General features: G+C 37.1%; 1 protein-coding gene across 12 annotated transcripts in view; it reads right to left on the bottom strand.

Moving 5' to 3' along the window:
* The window catches only part of LOC110007661 (uncharacterized), a 40,456-nt gene that overhangs the window by 3,124 nt on the left and 17,730 nt on the right, over positions 1 to 19,602 (bottom strand). For 5 of the 12 annotated variants that reach the window (XR_016046468.1, XM_088854495.1, XM_088854496.1 and 2 more), the window contains one exon: positions 962 to 1,111. Coding sequence is in view for 8 of the 12 variants with exons in the window: in XM_088854495.1 (XP_088710621.1) it covers positions 962 to 1,111 (150 nt within the window). In the remaining 4 variants the exon portion in view is untranslated. Of the gene's footprint in view, positions 1 to 961; positions 1,112 to 14,706; positions 14,849 to 17,228; positions 17,458 to 17,792; positions 17,866 to 18,800; positions 18,976 to 19,602 lie in introns of those variants that run through there. The other 7 variants (XM_088854499.1, XM_088854500.1, XR_002281716.2 and 4 more) reach the window with 5 other exon arrangements.

Here is a 19,602-nt window from a genome sequence, read left to right on the forward strand (position 1 = left end):
GCTCAATGACTTAGTTTTTGTTAGAGAGAATTAAAGGCTCAAGGAGAAGAAAAACCAACCAAAGAAGGACCCTATCTCTTCGAAAGACATGGAGAATGCTTCAGATTTAGCTAGTTAGTGACCCTGGCACTGAGGAGGTCTTCCCTGGGGAGGGTTTGGAAATGGTCAAGGAGGCTTCGGGGCAAGCTTCTGATCCTTGGAGGGCCACTCGAGCAACTTCTTTTGTTGGTACTTCACGGAGGGAGATAGAGGAAGAGGAGAAAAATTCAGAAGTATCTCTGGAAGAAGAGGAATATGTTGAAGAGGGAGATGATTATGATGATGACGGCCTCAATTCTGATGCACATGAAAACAATGAAGATGATGACTCTAACTCTTATTGATGTCTTGATTGTCTTTTCTCTTCTTTTGTAGTAACGTTTTTGCACCATCTTGATTTGAGCTTTAGACATTTGGACGATTTTTATTTAGTTATGTCGTTTGTAATTTTTTTGCCTTTTTGGACTATTTCGTTGTGTGGTTTACTGGTTTTTTATAGTTTTGGAAGTCAGTTTGTTGAAGAGTTGGAAACTTGGATGTTATTACGATTTATTTTATAGATATGGAATATGGAGAATATACAAGTAGGAGATCTTACAATAGCCTATTAGACTTTTAAATGTTTTGTATGGTTTGAAATTTTGAGTAAGTTTATTCTCAACCTGAGTACCTGAGAGGCTAAGACATGTGATATGTTTGCATATAAAAACATATGTTGCGAACTTGAGATATTTTCAAATGGAATAATTTACAAAATTTGACGCAAATATATGCATATATGTGCATTTGGATAGCAAATACATAAAAAAGACTAAGATTTTGCACCACATGGTGTCGGAGGTTTTGGGCGCTCGCCTAGGCGTTGGGCGCCAGGCAGGCCGTCTAGGGGCCACCTAGCGTCTTTTGAAACCTTGATAATTACCTATGACTGCCACATACTTCCACAATGGAGTGGAAGTAGGCTCTTCGACTTCTTCATCATCTTCCAACACCACAGTCGCATTATCAGACCCAAAAAAATCAGCATACCCAATTTCCTCCTCCATACCAATGCCGAAATACAAAATAACGTCTGAAAACAAGTTTAGAGGTAGAATTAGTTTAAGTATGATGCGTTATAGAAATCGACCAAAAAAAAAAAAAAACAAGTAATTTGCATTCTTTTATCTTTGCACAACCCCATTCGCAATCCAATCTCAATCAAAATCCAATTAGAAATCATATAACAAAAAGAAGTAGCTCCTCTTGGATCGATCTCTCTCTCTCACTCTCTCATCTACCCACTTCCCACTTCCCCGACCCCAATTTGGATCTCTCTCTCCCTCGCTCTCCCCCACATATCCCTTCTCTCGGATCAAATTTGGATCTCCTCTATTCATACATAAACAGGGAGTTCAAACTTCAAATCATTCATGAAAAATGTAAAGAATTAGTTCCATGAGTGATGAAACAAAAAAAAATGTAATCTATATTAATTGATAACATCATCATAAAAAAATACTGATGACATTACTTGCAATTTAAGCCACAGTAAAGTAAATCATGTTGATGGCATTATATGCAATTCAAACCATAGTAAAATAAGTCATGCATGTGCAAACCATAAAAGAGAGTCTAAGTCATGCACGTGCAATTGCAAACCATAAGAGATAAGAGAGAGTCTGATATAAAGAGAAAGGGGGTGAAAAGATGTCTATCGGGTCAAAAACTCCCATACACCATACAAAAAAATCCATAAATAGGATCCATTGTCTATCGAGCCCAAGAAGCTACACCATAGCTCAAAGAAAGCCCAAAAGAGGAGGCCAAGGGGAATGACATGAACTGAGAGTAGAGCAAGAAAAACCCCACAGTTCATGAATGACGCTAAAAAAACCCAAAATACCCAATCACTGGTCAAAGGTTCAAGATAGCCAAAAATCATGCCTAAGGCCATATACTATCCAAATTTCAACCTATGACACTAAAACAAGACATGAAGTCATAAACCAAGCACCCGCACTGCCCACCCAAAAAAAAGGCCCAAAAGAAGAATAACACAAGCTTAACCCATCCAAAAACGCCCTTCAACATTGAAAGCTTAAGAAAAATATGGGCTACATGGCAAAAATAGAAAGGGGCTAGTAGGTACGACCTACTGATCCTCTTCCATAAACCTATGGATGGCTGCGCTTGTTTCCCCTAGCCCATTAAAGAGCAGTTGTGGATAAACGAGCATTGGACTCGTGTGATCAACAATAAAGCGCGAAGAAATATCGACTTGGGCCCAACGAGCAGCTCAAAATGAAGACGTGAGCTATTCTAACTGGGAGGTGAGGCTTAAAACCTCATGCTTTAATAGTGATATCTCTTCATTGGCCCATTGGATGTTAGCAACTTCCTACACTAGCCTAACACTTAAGTTGCTATTTTCAGACATAAGACTCTCCTCGGGGGTTGGGTCAAACCCTACAACTTTAGCATGGATGTAGGCTTCTCTGGCAGCAGATTGCTCTGCCGTCTTTCGTGTAAAACATTGGCCACCACTAAAGGTGTGCCCCTGTACAACTATCGAAGCCCTAAAGATAAAGCACTGAGGGGTCCCAAAAATTTCTACACTATAGACTGAGAGAGAGGGGTCCTCCTCATTTTGGGTTTCTTCTTGTAAGAGATTTTTGATGATGCATCATCCAAATTGGCTATGTGGATTGGTTTTGAACATAGTTGTTGGAAACGCCTGGGAACCCGAAACGTGTTAGGAACCGAAATCTTGGATTCGCAATTGGCTAGAAGATTCCTGTCTTAGGAATCGTTGTCCATACTATAGGAATGGCTAGGAACGAGATTCCTAGTTTTTCATAATCGTGTTTCGACCGAAATAGATCCAAGTTTCATCCACCTATGGAATCGAAATTTTGTCCTCCTTCGAATCGGGATTCCCATCCCCCAGGAATCGAAACTCTAAGAGTCAAGATTCTTTAATATGCGGAATCGAGTTTCCGACATCTATGGAATCGAGTTTCTAACATATGTGGAACATAGAGATGTTGTTTTGAATCGTAATCCTAACGTATCGGAATCAAGTTTTTAAAGTATATAAATCAGAGATCCATGCCAGTTTGAGATTCAGATTTACAATAATATGGACTATGGAATGCGTTTGACGACCCCTACTAGGAATCAAGATTTCATTTTTATGGAGAAGGAAGCCACAAGCACATCTTGAGCCTCTTCAACTTCAGAACCTATAATGGATGTTTCTTATTAGAAGGTTTGCCAAATTTTAAAGTGATTATGTTAACTATTGAACTTATGGTCATTATATACAAAAAACAAGTATTCCTAAATTGTGATTTTGACTTCATTATTATAAAGACAAAATAGGATAATGTCTACTCCATGACTTTACTTTTAATTGTATGCGGTGTATTTACTAATTATATTTTAAATTTAAAGTAAAGGCCATCCAGGGTGGCACAAGTAAAATAATGAAACCTTGCAACCACTAGAAGCATTCGAAAGAAGATTTCTACTCCCATTGACATGGAATTAAGATTTAATCCTCGCTAGAATCCAGATTCGATATATTTGGGAACGTCCACCCGCAATTAATGGGTTCAAGTATTCAAAGATGTGTTGGATCGAGATTTCGAAATTAAGGAATCGAGTTTCCTTGGTTCCGATAAATGGTTTCTAAAGATGTATTGAATCGAGATTCTGAAATTAAGGAATCGAGTTTTTCGGTTCCAAAAAAAAGTTTCTAAAGATGTGTCGAATTGAGATTCCGAAACTAAGGAATCGAGTTTCTTTGGTTTTGAAAAACGGTTTCCGTGGAGATTCCTTAATGGAAACGCGGAATCGGGTTTCAGAACCGAAAACGCGAGGTCAGTGGAGAGATTCCAGTAACTATGGGTTTGAATGATAGGGGTAAACAATGTCATGTGTATTTTGTTTTATAGAGTGAGAAAAATCCTTAATGGCTCTGTGGAATGGTTTTTATTAAGAGAAAAATAACTGTGGTAGGGGTAAACAATATACTGTGTTTTAACATTTTTTGAGTGAAGGAAATCCTTAATGGCTCTTTGGTAAGGTTCATGTGTATATAGTTTTTTAGAGTGCGAGAAATCCTTAATGGCAATGTGGTAAGGCTCTATGGTATGGTTTAGTTTTTTTACGACTGAACAATATTTGTTGGGGATGGAATCAAAACGTTGAACAATTATTATAGGTTAAAATTAATCTTATTTGTAGCTTGCAGTTGTACCATGACAATCAAGATAACATTCTCGAGGTATGTGTGCATGAATTCTCTTAAGAGGAACCATTCGGAAAATGCTCGTTTGCAAGTGTCATCCCCTTATGATGAACCACCCTTATGATGAAGAACCATAGGCAACAGGTCCCTTGTTTTTCGATTTAATGTTATTCTTTGCCTTGTGATGTTTTCTGACTTTTGTGCAACACTAGAATATGGAAATTCCCACAAATGATGGACATCCTTCATGAGTGAAAAAGGCTGAGGACCTCATTCAAAAAACTGAGGTCTATATTTTGAGGTTTGATCGTTACTTGGCCGATCTCATGGGCCTCTAGGAAACGTTTGAACGCCTCAATCGTCATCTTGACGAGGACAATGAGCGCCTCAGTCGGCGTTTAAATGCATTTAGTGTGAGGCTTGATAAGAACGAGGTAGAAGTGCAGACTGTTGTGCGTGGTGCTGAGGTTCTAGAGGATTCAATTGAGGAGCTCCGCTCCTCTTTTTACCAACACTAGCGGGTTTTACAAACACTCTTAGCTATGTAGTCCTCAATTTTCACTTGAGGACTAGGATTGTTTTATTAATGTGCTCTGCTTGTTATTGTTTCTTAGTAACTCAGAGAGTGAGACCTTGATTTATAATTCTATCTTTAATATGTTGGTTTGTTAGTATTTTATGTCTTGTTGGCTTGTTAGTATTATATGTGTTTGGATTGATAGCATTTTATTGGGATTCATGTATGGTGTATTGGACCTTGTTGTATATGCGTTTAATTGCAATTGCAAGTATCCCCAAAGGTATTTCCATGCACAAGCATATATCACAGAGTATTTATCATTCTTTAGTTACTCATTATATAGAAGCCTATTGTTTTTGGCCCTTCTTTTTTGTAAGTACATATGGAAATTCTTCGAAACCTGGCCTTGTCCATCGGACCGTAACGTCCTCGCCACAGGTCACGCTCATCATGCGAACCCTGCCCAATTCCACCCAATTTGGATGATGCATAATTCAAAAGTCTCTTATAAGAAGAAACCCAAAATGAGGAGGACCCCCCTCTCCCAGTTTATAACGTAGAAAGTTTTGGGACCCCTCAGTGTCATATCTTTAGGGTTTCGATAGTTGTACGGGGCTGCACCTTTAGTGGTGGCCAATGCTTTACACGAAAGGCGGCAGAGCAATCTGCTGCCAAAGAAGCCTACATCCATGCTAAAGTTGTAGGGTTTGACCCAACCCCCGATGAGAGTCTTATTTTTCGAAAATAGCAACTTAAGTGCTAGGCTAGTGCAAGAAGTTGCTAACATCCAACGGGCCAACAAAGAGATATTGTTATTAAAGCATGAGGTTTTAAGCCTCACATCCCAGTTAGAGCAACTCACATCTTCATTCTAAGCTGCTCGTTGGGCCCAAGTCGATATTTCTTTGCGCTTTATTGTTGATCACACAAGTCCAATGCTCGTTTATCCCCAACCGCTCCTTAGTGGGCAAGGGAAACAAGCGAAGCCGTCCATAGGTTTATGGAAGAGAATCCGTAGGTCGTACCTACTAGCCCTTTTCTATTTTTGCCATGTAGCCTATATTTGTCTTAGGCTTTCAATATTGAAGGGCGTTTTTGGATGGGTTCAACTTGTGTTATTCTTCTTTTGGGCCTTGTTTCTTGGGTGGGCAACGCGGGTGCTTGGTTCATGACTTCATGTCTTGTTTTAGTGCCTTAGGTTGAAATTTCGATATTGTATAGCCTTAGGCATGATTTTGGCTGTCTTGAACCTTTGACCAATGATTGGGTATTTTTTAGCGCCATTCATGAATTGTGGGATTTTTCTTGCTCTACTCTCAGTTCATGTCATTCCACTTGGCCTCCTCTTTTGGGCTTTCTTTGAGCTATGGTGGAGATCTTTACATGTGCATCGGCTTCTTGGGCCCGATAGACATTGGATCATTTTTATGAACTTTTTTGTATGGTGTAAAGGCTTTTTGGGCCTGGTAGACATCTTTTCACCTCCTTTCTCTCGATAACAGACACTCTCTTATCTCTTATGGTTTGCAGTTGCACATGCATGACTTAGACTCTCTCTTATGGTTTGCAGGTGCATGACTTACTTTACTGTGGCTTGAGTTTCAGGTAATGTCATCAGCATGACTTACTTTGTTGTGGCTTAAATTGTAAGTAATGTCATCAGTAGTTCTTTATGATAATGTCATCAGTTAATATAGATTACTTTTTTTTGTTTTATCACTCATTGATCTAATTCTTTACATTTTCTTCTCTTTGTGAATGATTTGAAGTTTGAACTCCCCATTTATATATGAAAAAAGGAGATCCAATTTTGATTCGAGAGAGGAGATATGTGGGGGAGAGAGAGGGACAGAGAGATCCAAATTGGGGGGAGAGAGAGAGAGATCCCAATTGGGGTCGAGGAAGTGGGAAGTCGGTAGATGAGAGAGAGAAAGAGAGATCCAAGAGGGGGAGCTACTTCTTTTTGTTAAATGAGTTTTAGAGATTAAAATGGACTCTTATTGGGATTGGATTGCAAATGGGGTTGTGCAAGGATAAAGAATGCAAATTACTTTTTTTTTTTATTTTGTCGATTTCTAGAAAGCATCACACTTAAACTAATTCTACCACTAAACTAGTTTTCAGAGGTTATTTGTATTTGGGTGTTGGTATAGAGGAGAAAATTGGGTATGCTGATTTTTTGGGTCTGATTATGTGATTGTAGTGTTGGAAGAAGAAGAAGAAGTCGAAGAGCCTACTTCTACTCCATTGTGGAAGTATGTGCCAATCATAGGTAATTATGGCAAGGGGAGAGGTGGTACGAAGAAGTCGACATGTAATTTCAATTGCAGAGAAACCCCTTTTCGAGATCCTATGTACGTGTACGGGCGCATCTATTGTAACCAGTGGTTTAAAAAACGGATCGGTGCCCCAGATCGGGCACCTCAAAAACCCATCCGGATCGATGAATCGACGATCCGGATCGGGAATCAACCGAATCGGTAGTATTAAGCCTTAAAACAAATCTGAAAAAATTATTCAAACTCATTATAAATGTTGTTTTTTAGGAATCTAATAAGAAATGGGGGTACTCCATTAAGAATTTTCATTTTTTTGCTTGAATATGTGAATATTGATATGTTCTTTCCCTGTATGAACTATTGTTTACCATTTAATTTACATCACACAAAAGGATAAGCATAGAATTATCATGGATTAAGTATATCATCATACATGGACTACAATAAAGCATACAATTCGTAACATACAACCTCAAAAATAAAATGACAGACGACGTCGTTCCTTATCTTGGTCACACTGGTGCCATTGATAGAGTTCGCGTGACAATTCATTGACTTGATCTAAAAATGAATCATCCAAATTAATGGGCATCTGATTATACCCAAATCTTTGAGTGTTAGTGTTTTGTTATGCTCCTAATTCAAAATCCCCGAAGCTTGTCCATCCTTCATGCTCACCTACATTGTCGTACTCGGCTCTACCCTCTTACTGTTGGTACTCGATATGTGAATAATTTGGTTGGGATAGGGTGGCCTCAGAATCATCATCTCTCTCATTTTCCCTTAGACCCCCTTCCCAGTCTCCCTCATTAGGTGCAATATCACCGATATCTTCGATGAATTATCAATATGTTGGCAGGCTGCTTCCTCTTTCATGTTGCTCATCACTGATATCCTTAAGGAACGCTCTCTTGTGCAACACTTGCTCCTCTTCCTCTGCTACCCATTGTTCTGCTGTGTCTATGATAAATATTGTCTCCAAGTCTATCGTCCCGTAGTCTTCAAGCTTCCTTCTTATTTGCCACTCTCAAAGGTTTAAGTTGTAATGAACGTAGACTAGTTTATGAAGCCTCTCCAAAGTGAGTCGATTCTTCCTAGTAGTATGCAACTATTGAAACGTACTCCAGTTTCGCTCACACCCAGTAACAGAACATGTCTAGGAGAGCACCTTGATTACTATCTTCTTTAGGTGAGGTACATCACTACCATATATCTCCCACCATTCAGCTGGATTAAAATACAAAAAACATTGTAAGGACAAGAACAATTCATAAAATTAAAGATATGAATGAACAAAATATTAGTTAGAGGTTAACCTGGATCCATCTTAGTTCGAGAATTCCTAACAAGTCTAGTTCTGAAAGATCCAATAACATCCCGATACATAACAAGCTAAAACAAAATATTTCGTTTTCGTGCATTATTCCGCACAAATATAACAACTCAATGAAGTTCTTACCCAAATATTAAATATTACCTCTTGTATCGTAGCTACCTAGTTTCGATGGCTTCTCTCTAGCCTAGCAATAATGTATCTGGCCCCTTCCATAATCTTGTGGGGATGTTCAGGTGTCAAATAGAAAAATTTGGGTTGAAGTAGTAACTTAGAAAATATATAGATAGAGAAAGGTCATTTAAAATTTCATAAAAAAATAATTTAGAATTAAACATTCTAAGGATATAAATATATATGTACCTGCATAATGAATTGGACGGCTAAATTTAGTGTTCCACCTTCTTTCTACAATCTTGATCACTTTACAAGTAAAACTACACTTCTCCCCAATAGCTGATTTGGCCCTCTTGATACCTTCGTAAAGGATGCCCATGGTAGTTTTCTTGTTAGCATCCACCATTCTTAACACCGTGACCAAAGGAGTAGTGGCCTCTACGACATTGGAACATCGAGACCAGAACCTCCTATTTGTGACTATGTCGTCCACTTTTAGCCCGATACTGGACTTCAAGGGACTGTCATTTAACCACTGTTCACTGATAAACAATCTCTTTAATGTACCTTCGGATTCTCGAATGGAGTCCATAGCCAAGTAATCTGTCGTAAAGCGGGTTATAGCAGGCCTAATTATCTCTTTTTTCTTAGACTGTTCTTTGAACAAAAATAAGATTTTAAAGTGGTTATATATAAATCTTGACACCAACCTCGAGTTCTGTAAAGTCTCCTTCACAATTTTGATCTAAACCGATCTCCTCTAACATAAGATCGATGTTGTGTACAGCACACGGGGTCCACAGGTCCATACTAGATGCTTCTTCTTATCCATCAACTTGTTGTTTGCAGAAACACATGCACGCGCATTGTCCGTAATAAACTAGACTACATGCTTATCTCCTACTTTCTCCACTATCTGATCATATAGTCCTACTAAGAAGTTTGTATCTTTCTTTATCCCTGATACGTCTTTACTAGACAAAAAGGTTGTTCCTTTTAGGGAATAGGCCAAGAAGTTAAGAAACTCCTTTTTGCTAACTTTATTCAACCAACCATCACTCATGAGAGTAATGTCTGTTCTTGGCTAACTCTGTCTATATTCTTCAATCCACTTTCTAATTTCCTCCACCTCTTCATCCAAGATCGGCCCATTGAACTCATATGCAGTCAGGGCCTTTACCTCGGACCCGGCTCTCTAGATTGCGTTGACCATAGATGAGAAATATGGGCTATAGGTTACATCAAAAGATACCCTTTTATCGTAGAACCATTTACCAACATATCTGCTCAACATATTCCTCGTACTTTTCACCATGCCTTTGAGGGTCATCTGTTGTGACTTAGGCTTTGAAAGAAATCGGTCTATACGATCAGAACTTACAATACTGACACTCCTAGATAAGCCAGGAACAATTTCTTCAACGTCCGGTTCCTTTGGATACATATTGCCACCAACCCCTCATACATATTCGAGTTGGGCTCGCCATACATGCTCTAGCTGGGCCCTCCATGCATGCTCCAGCTGAGCCCGTCATGTATGCTCCAGCTGGGCCCTCCATGCATGCTCCAGCTAGGCCCACTATGCATGCCCATGCCATAACCACCAGGCATTCTAAACCCGCTTTCCCTCTGGTACGTTTCTTGTAAACTCATTATTGTGGCCATCTCCAAGTCATTATTATATTGCTCTTCTGGATCATTCCCGATCGAAGGCGTATATAAACCAACTATCTCCTCATCTATCCTTTGTTTTGAAATTTTTTTACCTTTGGTAGCCTTGAGAATGGCTGCCATCTGCTTTCTTACATTACTAAGGACACTATTGCACGCCGAAACATCTCCCTTAACCCCTGCCAAGTGTTGCTTGAACCTATGCACCCCACTACTAATCACTTTTTGGCAGTAATTACAAATAATTCTGTCTTTTTTGTTGGGATCAAGTCTCACCCCATGTTGCCATCCAGGGTCTTCCCTGGATCTTGCCATGGTTTAACTGTTTTAATATGTAAATGGTTAAAAATTAACCCGACAATTCAACATGAAAAATACTCACCATGTGTAGTGATAATGTGTAGGGGTATTTCATAAAGTTATCTTTGTTATTAATGCAAAATACTTCTACTAGCAAAAATATTTTAGTTCCTACTGGCAAAATTAATTTATTTATGCAACATTATAGATAAAAATAGTCTCTATCAGCCACTACATATAGAACAAAAAATTTACAATGATATAGTATCAATAAAAAAAATATTTACAATGGTATAGCAATTCACAATGCCAATACATATGGACTCGTCACAAATATTTATGCAACATTATAGATAAAAAGAGTCTGTATAAGTCACACTTAGAATTAAGAAAAAAAATTACAATAATAGAGTCATCCATAATGCCACTACACGTACATTTGGCACAAAAAATATTTACAATGATATAGTCATTCACAATGCCACAAATAATATTTACAATGATATAGTCATTCAAGATAATATAATTATAAAATATGTATCAAGAATATACCTGCATTTTATATAGCAGCATCCATTTTTTGTATTAAAATTTTAATAATAACATTGAAAAATATAAGTTAATTTAATTTCTGGTTATCATAATAGCACCGCCTAGCCCACTTACAAAACCTCTTTTAAAATTAGTTTCTAGCAAGTATATCATAATATGTGGGCACAATCCCAAGATTAAAATGAGCACAATTACCAAAATGCAAGATAATATAATTAAAAATGCAAGCTCCAAACATGCCTAATACTCAATTATCAAGAATTTACATACATTTTATGTATCAACATATATTTTTTTCCATTAAAAATTTAACAATAAAATTGAAAAATGCATGATAATATGATTATCATATATGCCACAATTTTTTTACAATGATATTCATACATTTAATACCAAGAATATACATACATGCCACATAATATTTAAAATGATATAGTCACTCAAGAAAATATAATGATAAAATATTTATCAATAGTATGCATACATTTTATGTATTAACATACAATTTTTTGCATTAAAAATTTAACAATAAAAATAAAAAATACAATGTAATTCCTCATGATAATCAAAACCGAGTCACGATTTTCACAAGTTTTCAGAAAATCACGATTGTTTTGAAAAATCGATCATCAAAATTTCATTTTTCTGAGAAACGCAGCCACAACTCCATTTCTTAAGAAATCGAGCAATAAAAATCGCTTAATCCAACAAATTACACCCAAAATCAATTGAAGAACAATATTACCTTCAAAACCCCTCTGAAATACTTCATAATAGTGCTTCAATTCGTCTCATATTTGTAGTTTCACATAAAAAAAAAATAAACAAAAAAAGAACCCTAACTGTTCTTCACAAAACCATGACTCTATCCACTACAAATTGACCAAAAAATGGAAAATAGGATACAAATATTTCCGAATAACATCATAAAGAACTAAAACCCCATGATACAAACACAAACTGTTACAAAAACTGATCAAAATCAATTAAATGGCAGAAAATGCATGTTTTTCAGAAACCGACTTTTCAAATCCAAACTTCACTTATAATCAACCAAAATCAACAAGGTGTACAATTTCTGATGAATAACACAATCACGACTAATTTCCCTTTGATTTCATAAAAAATTGTGACCTATTTTTTCTGTAATCCAATGAATGACCGAAAAAAAAAAGAAAAAAAAAACAAACGCAAACCCAACCTGACAACAATGATTCGAACTCAAAAATCCACCTCAAATCAAACAAAATAGATCTAATTGGATACATTTTATGATAAATAATATTATAAGGAATCAAACCCCTATACTATGAACAAATTATTTGCTAAAACTTGAATACAATCGATTAAAAGGCAGAAAACCGAAGTTCTTACCTGTTTTTTTGCAACCGTGGCTTCAAACCAAAATCTGACTTGTAATCGACCAAAATAATCGAAAAGTAGGAATAATTTCTTCTTAATAACACTCTTTAGATTAATAACCTTATGATTTTATAAAAAATGATGCCCTATTTTGGTTGAAATTTAAGAAATAGCGGAAACCTTAGTTCTTCACAAATCCGATGATTTGTGATCGAAATTAAAGCTCCAATATATCAAACAATAAGGCTGAAAAGTTAAAGATAAAAGTTGAAATATTCGATTCAAAGACTGAAAATGCAAAAAAATGATAAAAAAAAGCCAAATTTTGATGATTCACAAAGTTTTTTACTGTTCACTCGTGTTTGTACAATGACTCAGGCGATTCACTATTCAGAATCGCCCGGTTCTCTCTAGACACGGGTGGTTCTGCGTGCTTTGCTGGAACCGGCACAGGGGTGCCGATTCCTGAGTCGAACCAGCGACTCGTCGAGTTTTAAACCCTGATTGTAACCATCATTGGTTAAAGGGTCTAAAGGGATATCAAGTTGCCCAAAATTATCTAAGGAAGAGTGAGAGGCATTAAAGTTTGAGGAGGATGAAGCCCAAAGATTATATAGGAGAAAAGGCCAAAATAAAAATGATGTTGGATGTTCGGTGCATAAATCGTTGTTTCCATCATTAGTGCAAACCGAAAGTCTTGATAAAAAAAAAAAGGGTAATACCAAGACCAAGATCCCACATTTATGTAATGTTCAGGCAAGAGATGATGTGGACGTTGCGGTGGCTCGTTTCTTTTATGCCCACGGCATCCCTTTCAATGTTACGTAGGAACCAAGTTTCCATGAAGTGATTTACGTTGTTAATAACAGCCCAAAAGGCTATGTGGCGCCTAAGTACGAAAGGATCCGAACAACATTGCTTGACAAAGAGAGAAGTAGGATCAATCAAGCTTTGAGTGCAGTTAGGAGTGATTGGGGAAGTTATGGTGTATCCATTATGTTTGATGGTTGGAGTAATATTAAGAACGAGTCTTTGATTAATGTCAAGGACGTATAAGCTGGCAAGGCCATATTAATTAATAGCATTGATAGTTCATCAGTTGAAAAGACTAGTCAAGTGATTACTGATATCCTTTTGAAAGCCATAGAGTCGATTGGACCGTATAATGTGGTTCAAGCCGTACTGACAATGCGGCCAATTGAAAAGGTGCAGGTGCTATAATTCAACGCCGTCATTCCCACATTTTTTGGTCGGGTTGCTTGGCTCATACTTTGAGTCTGCTAATGAAGGATACTGTTGACAAAAATAAAAAAACTCCATCTTTTACTTTCGTTCACAAACACTGTAATCATACATGATGCTTGTACATTTTTCGGACCTATTCTAACTTAGAACTTCTTAAGGCTAAGAAGATGAGGTTTGGGTATCACTATATCATTTTGAGGAGATTGATAGAAGTGAGAGTTGCCTTGACGTCTTTAGTGTTGGGTAGTGAGTGGGAAGGTTTAAAACGAGGCACATTAGATAATCAACATGGTATCGTCCACGATACTATCATGGACGACGAATTTTGGAAGATGAATAAATTGATATTGTCTTGTACAAGATATTGTCTTTTACAAGGCCAATATGGAAGACAATAGAGTTTACTGATAGCGATAGAGCTGTCGTGGGAGATGCATACGAGCGCATGGATACTGTGTTGGGGGAATTGCGGTGGCCCTATATGATGAGCATGTGTTATTCCAAAGGATTAAGGCTTTAGTCATGGATCATTGCATTGTTTGGCATTCCTTCTCAGTCCTAAGAATAATTCACGAGAGTGGTTGGCTACACTAGCACCTGGGGTGAAAGGAGGATGAAGCCCCACCAGGACCCAGAAGTTTCTGCATGTTACCACATAGCCCTTGATGTACTGACTATAGATGATATGGAACGAAGGAAGGTGTTGCAACAAATTTGTGATTTTCTTGGGAATAGAGGGGTTTTCGCCCTCTCTCCATCTATTGTTGATAGGGGTTCTATGGAAGCAGTGTCATGGAGGGTCATGTATGGTGGTGGTACTCCAGAATTGCATGCAATTGCGATGAAGGTGTTGTCACAAACTGTTAATTCCTCTTGTGCAGAGAGATGTTGGAACACGTATAGCTACATACATAATGTTAAACGAAATCGGTTGAATGTGGAAAGTTGTGAATCATTGGTGTATATACATTACAATGACAGACTATTGAGTAGATTGCGGGCGGACTACAAAGAGAAATATAAGAATTGGAACTCTCATCCGGAAGACGATCACCTCAAGGATGACATAGAGGCTCTCGAATCGTTGGATGCACATCTCAATGTTGATGATGACAGAGTTGTGTCTACATTGCCTTTGGGATCTGTCACTCCATCCGGTACTTCAAGAGAGCCACCTAGTACTCCAAGCCACCCCGATGTATTGGCAACTAAAGGTACCATCGAGCACGTCCTCAACCAGCCTTCACCAAGCACCGCCCCAAGAGTGCATCCATCATCTTCCACCCCAAGAGTGTCTCCATCGTCTGCTACAATTCGAGTTCCTCCAACATCTTCTGTCATTACACAAAAGCTCCTCGCAGCAACTCGAAAGAGTGGAGGAAGGAACAAGTTGTAGCCCCCCTCCTTCCCCTCCCCTGCCTCTCTCTCTCTCTCTCTCTCTCTCTCTATTATGACATATTGTTACTTTTTTTTAATTGCACAATATATAATTTCTAAGCTTTCAATTATCAATCTATGTGTGTTGCTTTATATGTTATTAAATGATTTCAATAGTTTATAGGAATTTAAATTAGAGGCGAATAAATAAAATTAGCACTATTAATAACCACTTTACATTCAGTATTTCAATATTAAGCAATGTTGCGAGGCTATCTATGGTGTACGATCATTTAAGCAGTCTTTTAACATAACATATGAGCAAGATTAAGACACCAAGGCAGTTTACATCACCGCCAATATAAGAAACATATTCTCTGGGCATTTTACATAACATATGAGCAAGATTAAGAAACCAAGGCAATTTACATCACCGCAAATATAAGGAACATTATTCTATAGGCATTTAAATCAAACAAAAAAAAGTAAAAATAAAATTAGTAATAACCATTTTGCAATCCGTAGTACAATACTAAGCAATGTTGCAAGGGGAGACATGGTGCAAGCTCACTTAAGCAATTCACATAACTATTAACAAGGTAAAGAAACTATAACAGTTTACATTAATGCAAATATAAGAAACATAATAAAGATAATTAAAAAAGCAACACAATCTCATTAAATTCCTTCTAAAATACATGCCTCATAAATAATAATACCCCCTTCTAATACACATGCCGCCTAATGCTATCGTTTGGGACCTTAAAGCATGATATCCACTAGAAAATAAACATTACTTTTGTGGTTATTATTTACAAGAAACCAATGTTTTATACAGTGTAGATGATTCAAAACCCTGACGAAATGAGTTCCTTTACTTGTAGAATCGTGTATCATTTAACATGGAATCAATATTTAAACCTCATTGGAAGCCAGATTCAATCAATTTGGGAGCGCCTATCCACAATTAGGGGGTTCAAGTTTCTCTAGATCTGTTGGATCGAGATTCCGAAATTAAGGAATCGAGATTCTGAAACTAATAATCGAGCTTCCTTGGTTCCGAAAAATATTTTTAAAAGAAGTGTTGAACCAAGATTCCGAAATTAAGGAATCTAGTTTCCTTGGTTCTGAAAATAGGCTTTCACATATGTCAAGAATCGAGATATCGAAATTAAAGAATCGAGTTTCCTATGTTACAAAAAAAGATTCCCACCTAGGTACGGAATCGACATTCCAAAATAAAGGAATCAAGCTTCCTAGGTTCAAAAAAATGGTTTCCATGGAGTTTCCTTAACGGAAATGCGGAAACGGGTTTTGGAACCGGAATCGTGGGGTCCGAGGAGAGATTCTAGTATCTATGCTCTTTACCATGTTTCTGGAACTCTAGCTTACATGTTTCTGGATCTCTGACTTATGAAGTAACTTATAGATCTCTAACTTATGAAGTAACAATATGCAAAACATAACAATAATATCACAAAAATATAAGTAGGCATCCTCACGTGTATCGAATTTTTTTGAATATATAAGATTGAGATTATCAAACTTTGGTAGAACAACTAATCAATATCATCAATAACCAAATATTTCCAATATGCATTGTGTAAACATATATAATAATAAAGAGCATCGTTTTGTTAAAGGACTTATCGATAGGTCAGCAACCAGATGACTTTGATTCCCTCATGTTAGTAGTACGAGGTGGATTGTTCACTGATGTAATAACATCAGCTCACCATGCTAACAGGCAGGTGGCTTGCTTTGCCTTGTATAACAACACTAAGGTGTCCCATCAACACCAAAGCATAGGAGCTCTTCCAAGTCAAGTTATTTACTCATTGACGGGCACACACACAAAAGAGAGACACATAGAAATGCATGTCAATGAAGTAGTGAACTAAGCACAAGGGTTCATAACAAATGTGAATTGTTAGAAACTATGAAATCCCAATATAAGTAACAAATTCAATAGAGAAAATTGTTAGTGCGGGTAATCTTTGAGTCTCGAGAAGTCCACAACCTACCTCACACTTTGTGTTTACAATTGGCAAAAGATAACTATCAGCATTGTGGTAAATAAGAATCAACATAAGCAATTGCGAGCCTGAATGATTAAACATATTAATGTCAAATTTTACAATTTTCTAAATCATTTCAGTGGCACATTTAACATGAAGCAAAAAGCAAAATTATGTTTACCAATGGTGTAGGAGCAAATCAAATAGAGAGTCTTCAGATTGAAAGCTTCTGCCTGAATGGCCCCAATAACAAATTGGATAACTGCCTCTTGCTTTGGAAGATCATACTGCATCATAGTTACCGGGACCTCCTACTTTGGTAGGAGATCCCTTCTAGGATCTCGATTCTGTAGCTCCCAAAAAGGATCTCTCAAGGATCTCGATTTTTAAATTTTGGGATCTCAATCCCACTGTTGGGATCTTGATTCCGCTATTGTTATGGATCTGGGTCCCAACCTTAAAAACCAAGACAACAACCAAACTAATGATTTTTTTTTGTTTATAGCCAGCTAGTAGTACAACTATATTTTGAATATAGTTGCATTGCTAGCTTGCTATAAATAATGAGATCCCTACTTTAAAGAGTGTACATAATCCTAAATTATCATACACTTTAATGTTGATAGCAAGATCCCCAAAAGTCGGGATCAAGATCCTCAAAAGGTTAGAATTCGATATAAACATTTGGGATCTCGATTCCTAACATATGCATTGTATGGATAGCATTCCCAACCCTAAGGATCTTCTAGCATTCCACAATCCACGCTCCCGATCCCGATCCCGCTACCATTCTCGCTCATGATCCCAACAACTATGTACTGCAGGTATCACAAGGTCCAGATCATGTTTTATAGCAATTTCAAGTACACATAATGAAAGAAAAAGCAACAACTAAATATCATATAATCTAGAATTTCAGATTTCTTTTGGATTTCAACAAGTACGAACATCACAAGTACCTTGATTACTACGACAGAAGATCAACAAAATTGACACAAAATAAAGGGACTTTTACATTCGTATTTTGTTTCCAATTATAAAAGGTCCCAAGTTACTACATTCATAACTGTTACTAGAAAATACAAGGGTATTATGACGAGCCCAGAAAATTCACAATTTAAAATTTTAAACCATTACAAATGGAACATGTATTGCACGAGCTGCAGAGTAAAATAATTTTTAAAATATTTAATTGAGAACTAAAATATTCATTTTTTATTTCAAATTCATAAGAAATTTACGTACGAACCATATTGGAGGGGTCAATTACAAAATGGGAACATGTTTCTCCCAATTACAGGGGGCAGACCCCCCCCTTCCCCGGCGGTTTTTTTTTCCCAAGTTACCCCCCCATTCGATAAATGGAACACCGTACACGTGGGTTTTTTAGTTTGAACGAAAAACAGTTGTCCTGTGTTTGAAATACCGAACAGCCATCTCTATCTTCTCTATCTTCTCCAATTCAACAGTATTCTTTCTCTCTATCTCTAAACTCCGAAATTTGGCGATTGGACGAGCAAATTGAACCAAATATGTCACCGGGGAAAATGAAAATATCCTAAAAAATGGAAGCCAATATGTTGAAAAAAGAAAAATTAAGAGATAAAGAGAATACTCTGTTCGTCTCTATATCTTTCGTGATATTGGAAGGCTATTAAATCTTTTTCTTGCAACAATGGGAAAACCATTAATAAACCGCAACCTGAAAAGGAAAAAGTAAATTGGAGGGAAAAGATGATTAAGCAGGGACTACCTTTGAGAGTGGATGGGGCTTTGCCATGGCGATTAACAGGAAGAGTTTTCTTTATGCATTGGCCCTTGAACAGCTAATCTTTCTGCATCATCTTTTCTCTCCCTTGAACAGCTTATCTTTTTACGTCATTTTTTCTCTTCTTTCGACCTTGCACAACTGCTTCAACTTCAGGCTCCTGCCAGCAATTAGAGATAAGGAGAAAGAATATTGCTGAACTGGAGAAGATAGAGATGGTTGTCAGATGTTTCGAATACCAGACAACTGTTTTTCATTCAAATTAAAAAAAACCACCCGTTCAGTTTACCGGAAAAGGTGTAACTTAAGAAAAAAAATGTCGGGGAGAGGAGGGGTGCCGCCCATAATTTGGAACAAACATGTTTTCATTTTGTAATTGACCCCCCAATACGGTCTATACGTAAATTTCTCTAAATTCATTCAATATAAATTTTTAAGGCTTTTAAAATTTTTACCTGAATTTTCTAATTCCTTCTTTTTATTATATAATTTAGGGATATTATCACAAATATACCTTAATTTTTGTCTATTTAGAAAAAAACCCTCAACTTTCATAAACTTCGCCCACACCCTTTTTGTTCAATATTGGGCGTTTTTTTACGAAAATAACCTTCATGGCAGTCGTATTACCATCAAGCACAATTACGGTACTTTAAGTACCGTAAAACCTTACCCATGTTATACAGCATTTTAAGCACCATAAAAATTAACCCATGTTATACTCAGTGTTCGAAAAACCGGCCGGTCGAAACTGGAACCGGCCGGTTAGCTCGCTACAAGTAGGATG

This window comes from Amborella trichopoda, chromosome 12 (genome assembly GCF_054954075.1).
Source record: "Amborella trichopoda isolate Santa Cruz 75 chromosome 12, AtrichopodaSantaCruz75HAP2 v2.0, whole genome shotgun sequence".
Taxonomy (NCBI): Eukaryota; Viridiplantae; Streptophyta; class Magnoliopsida; order Amborellales; family Amborellaceae; genus Amborella; species Amborella trichopoda.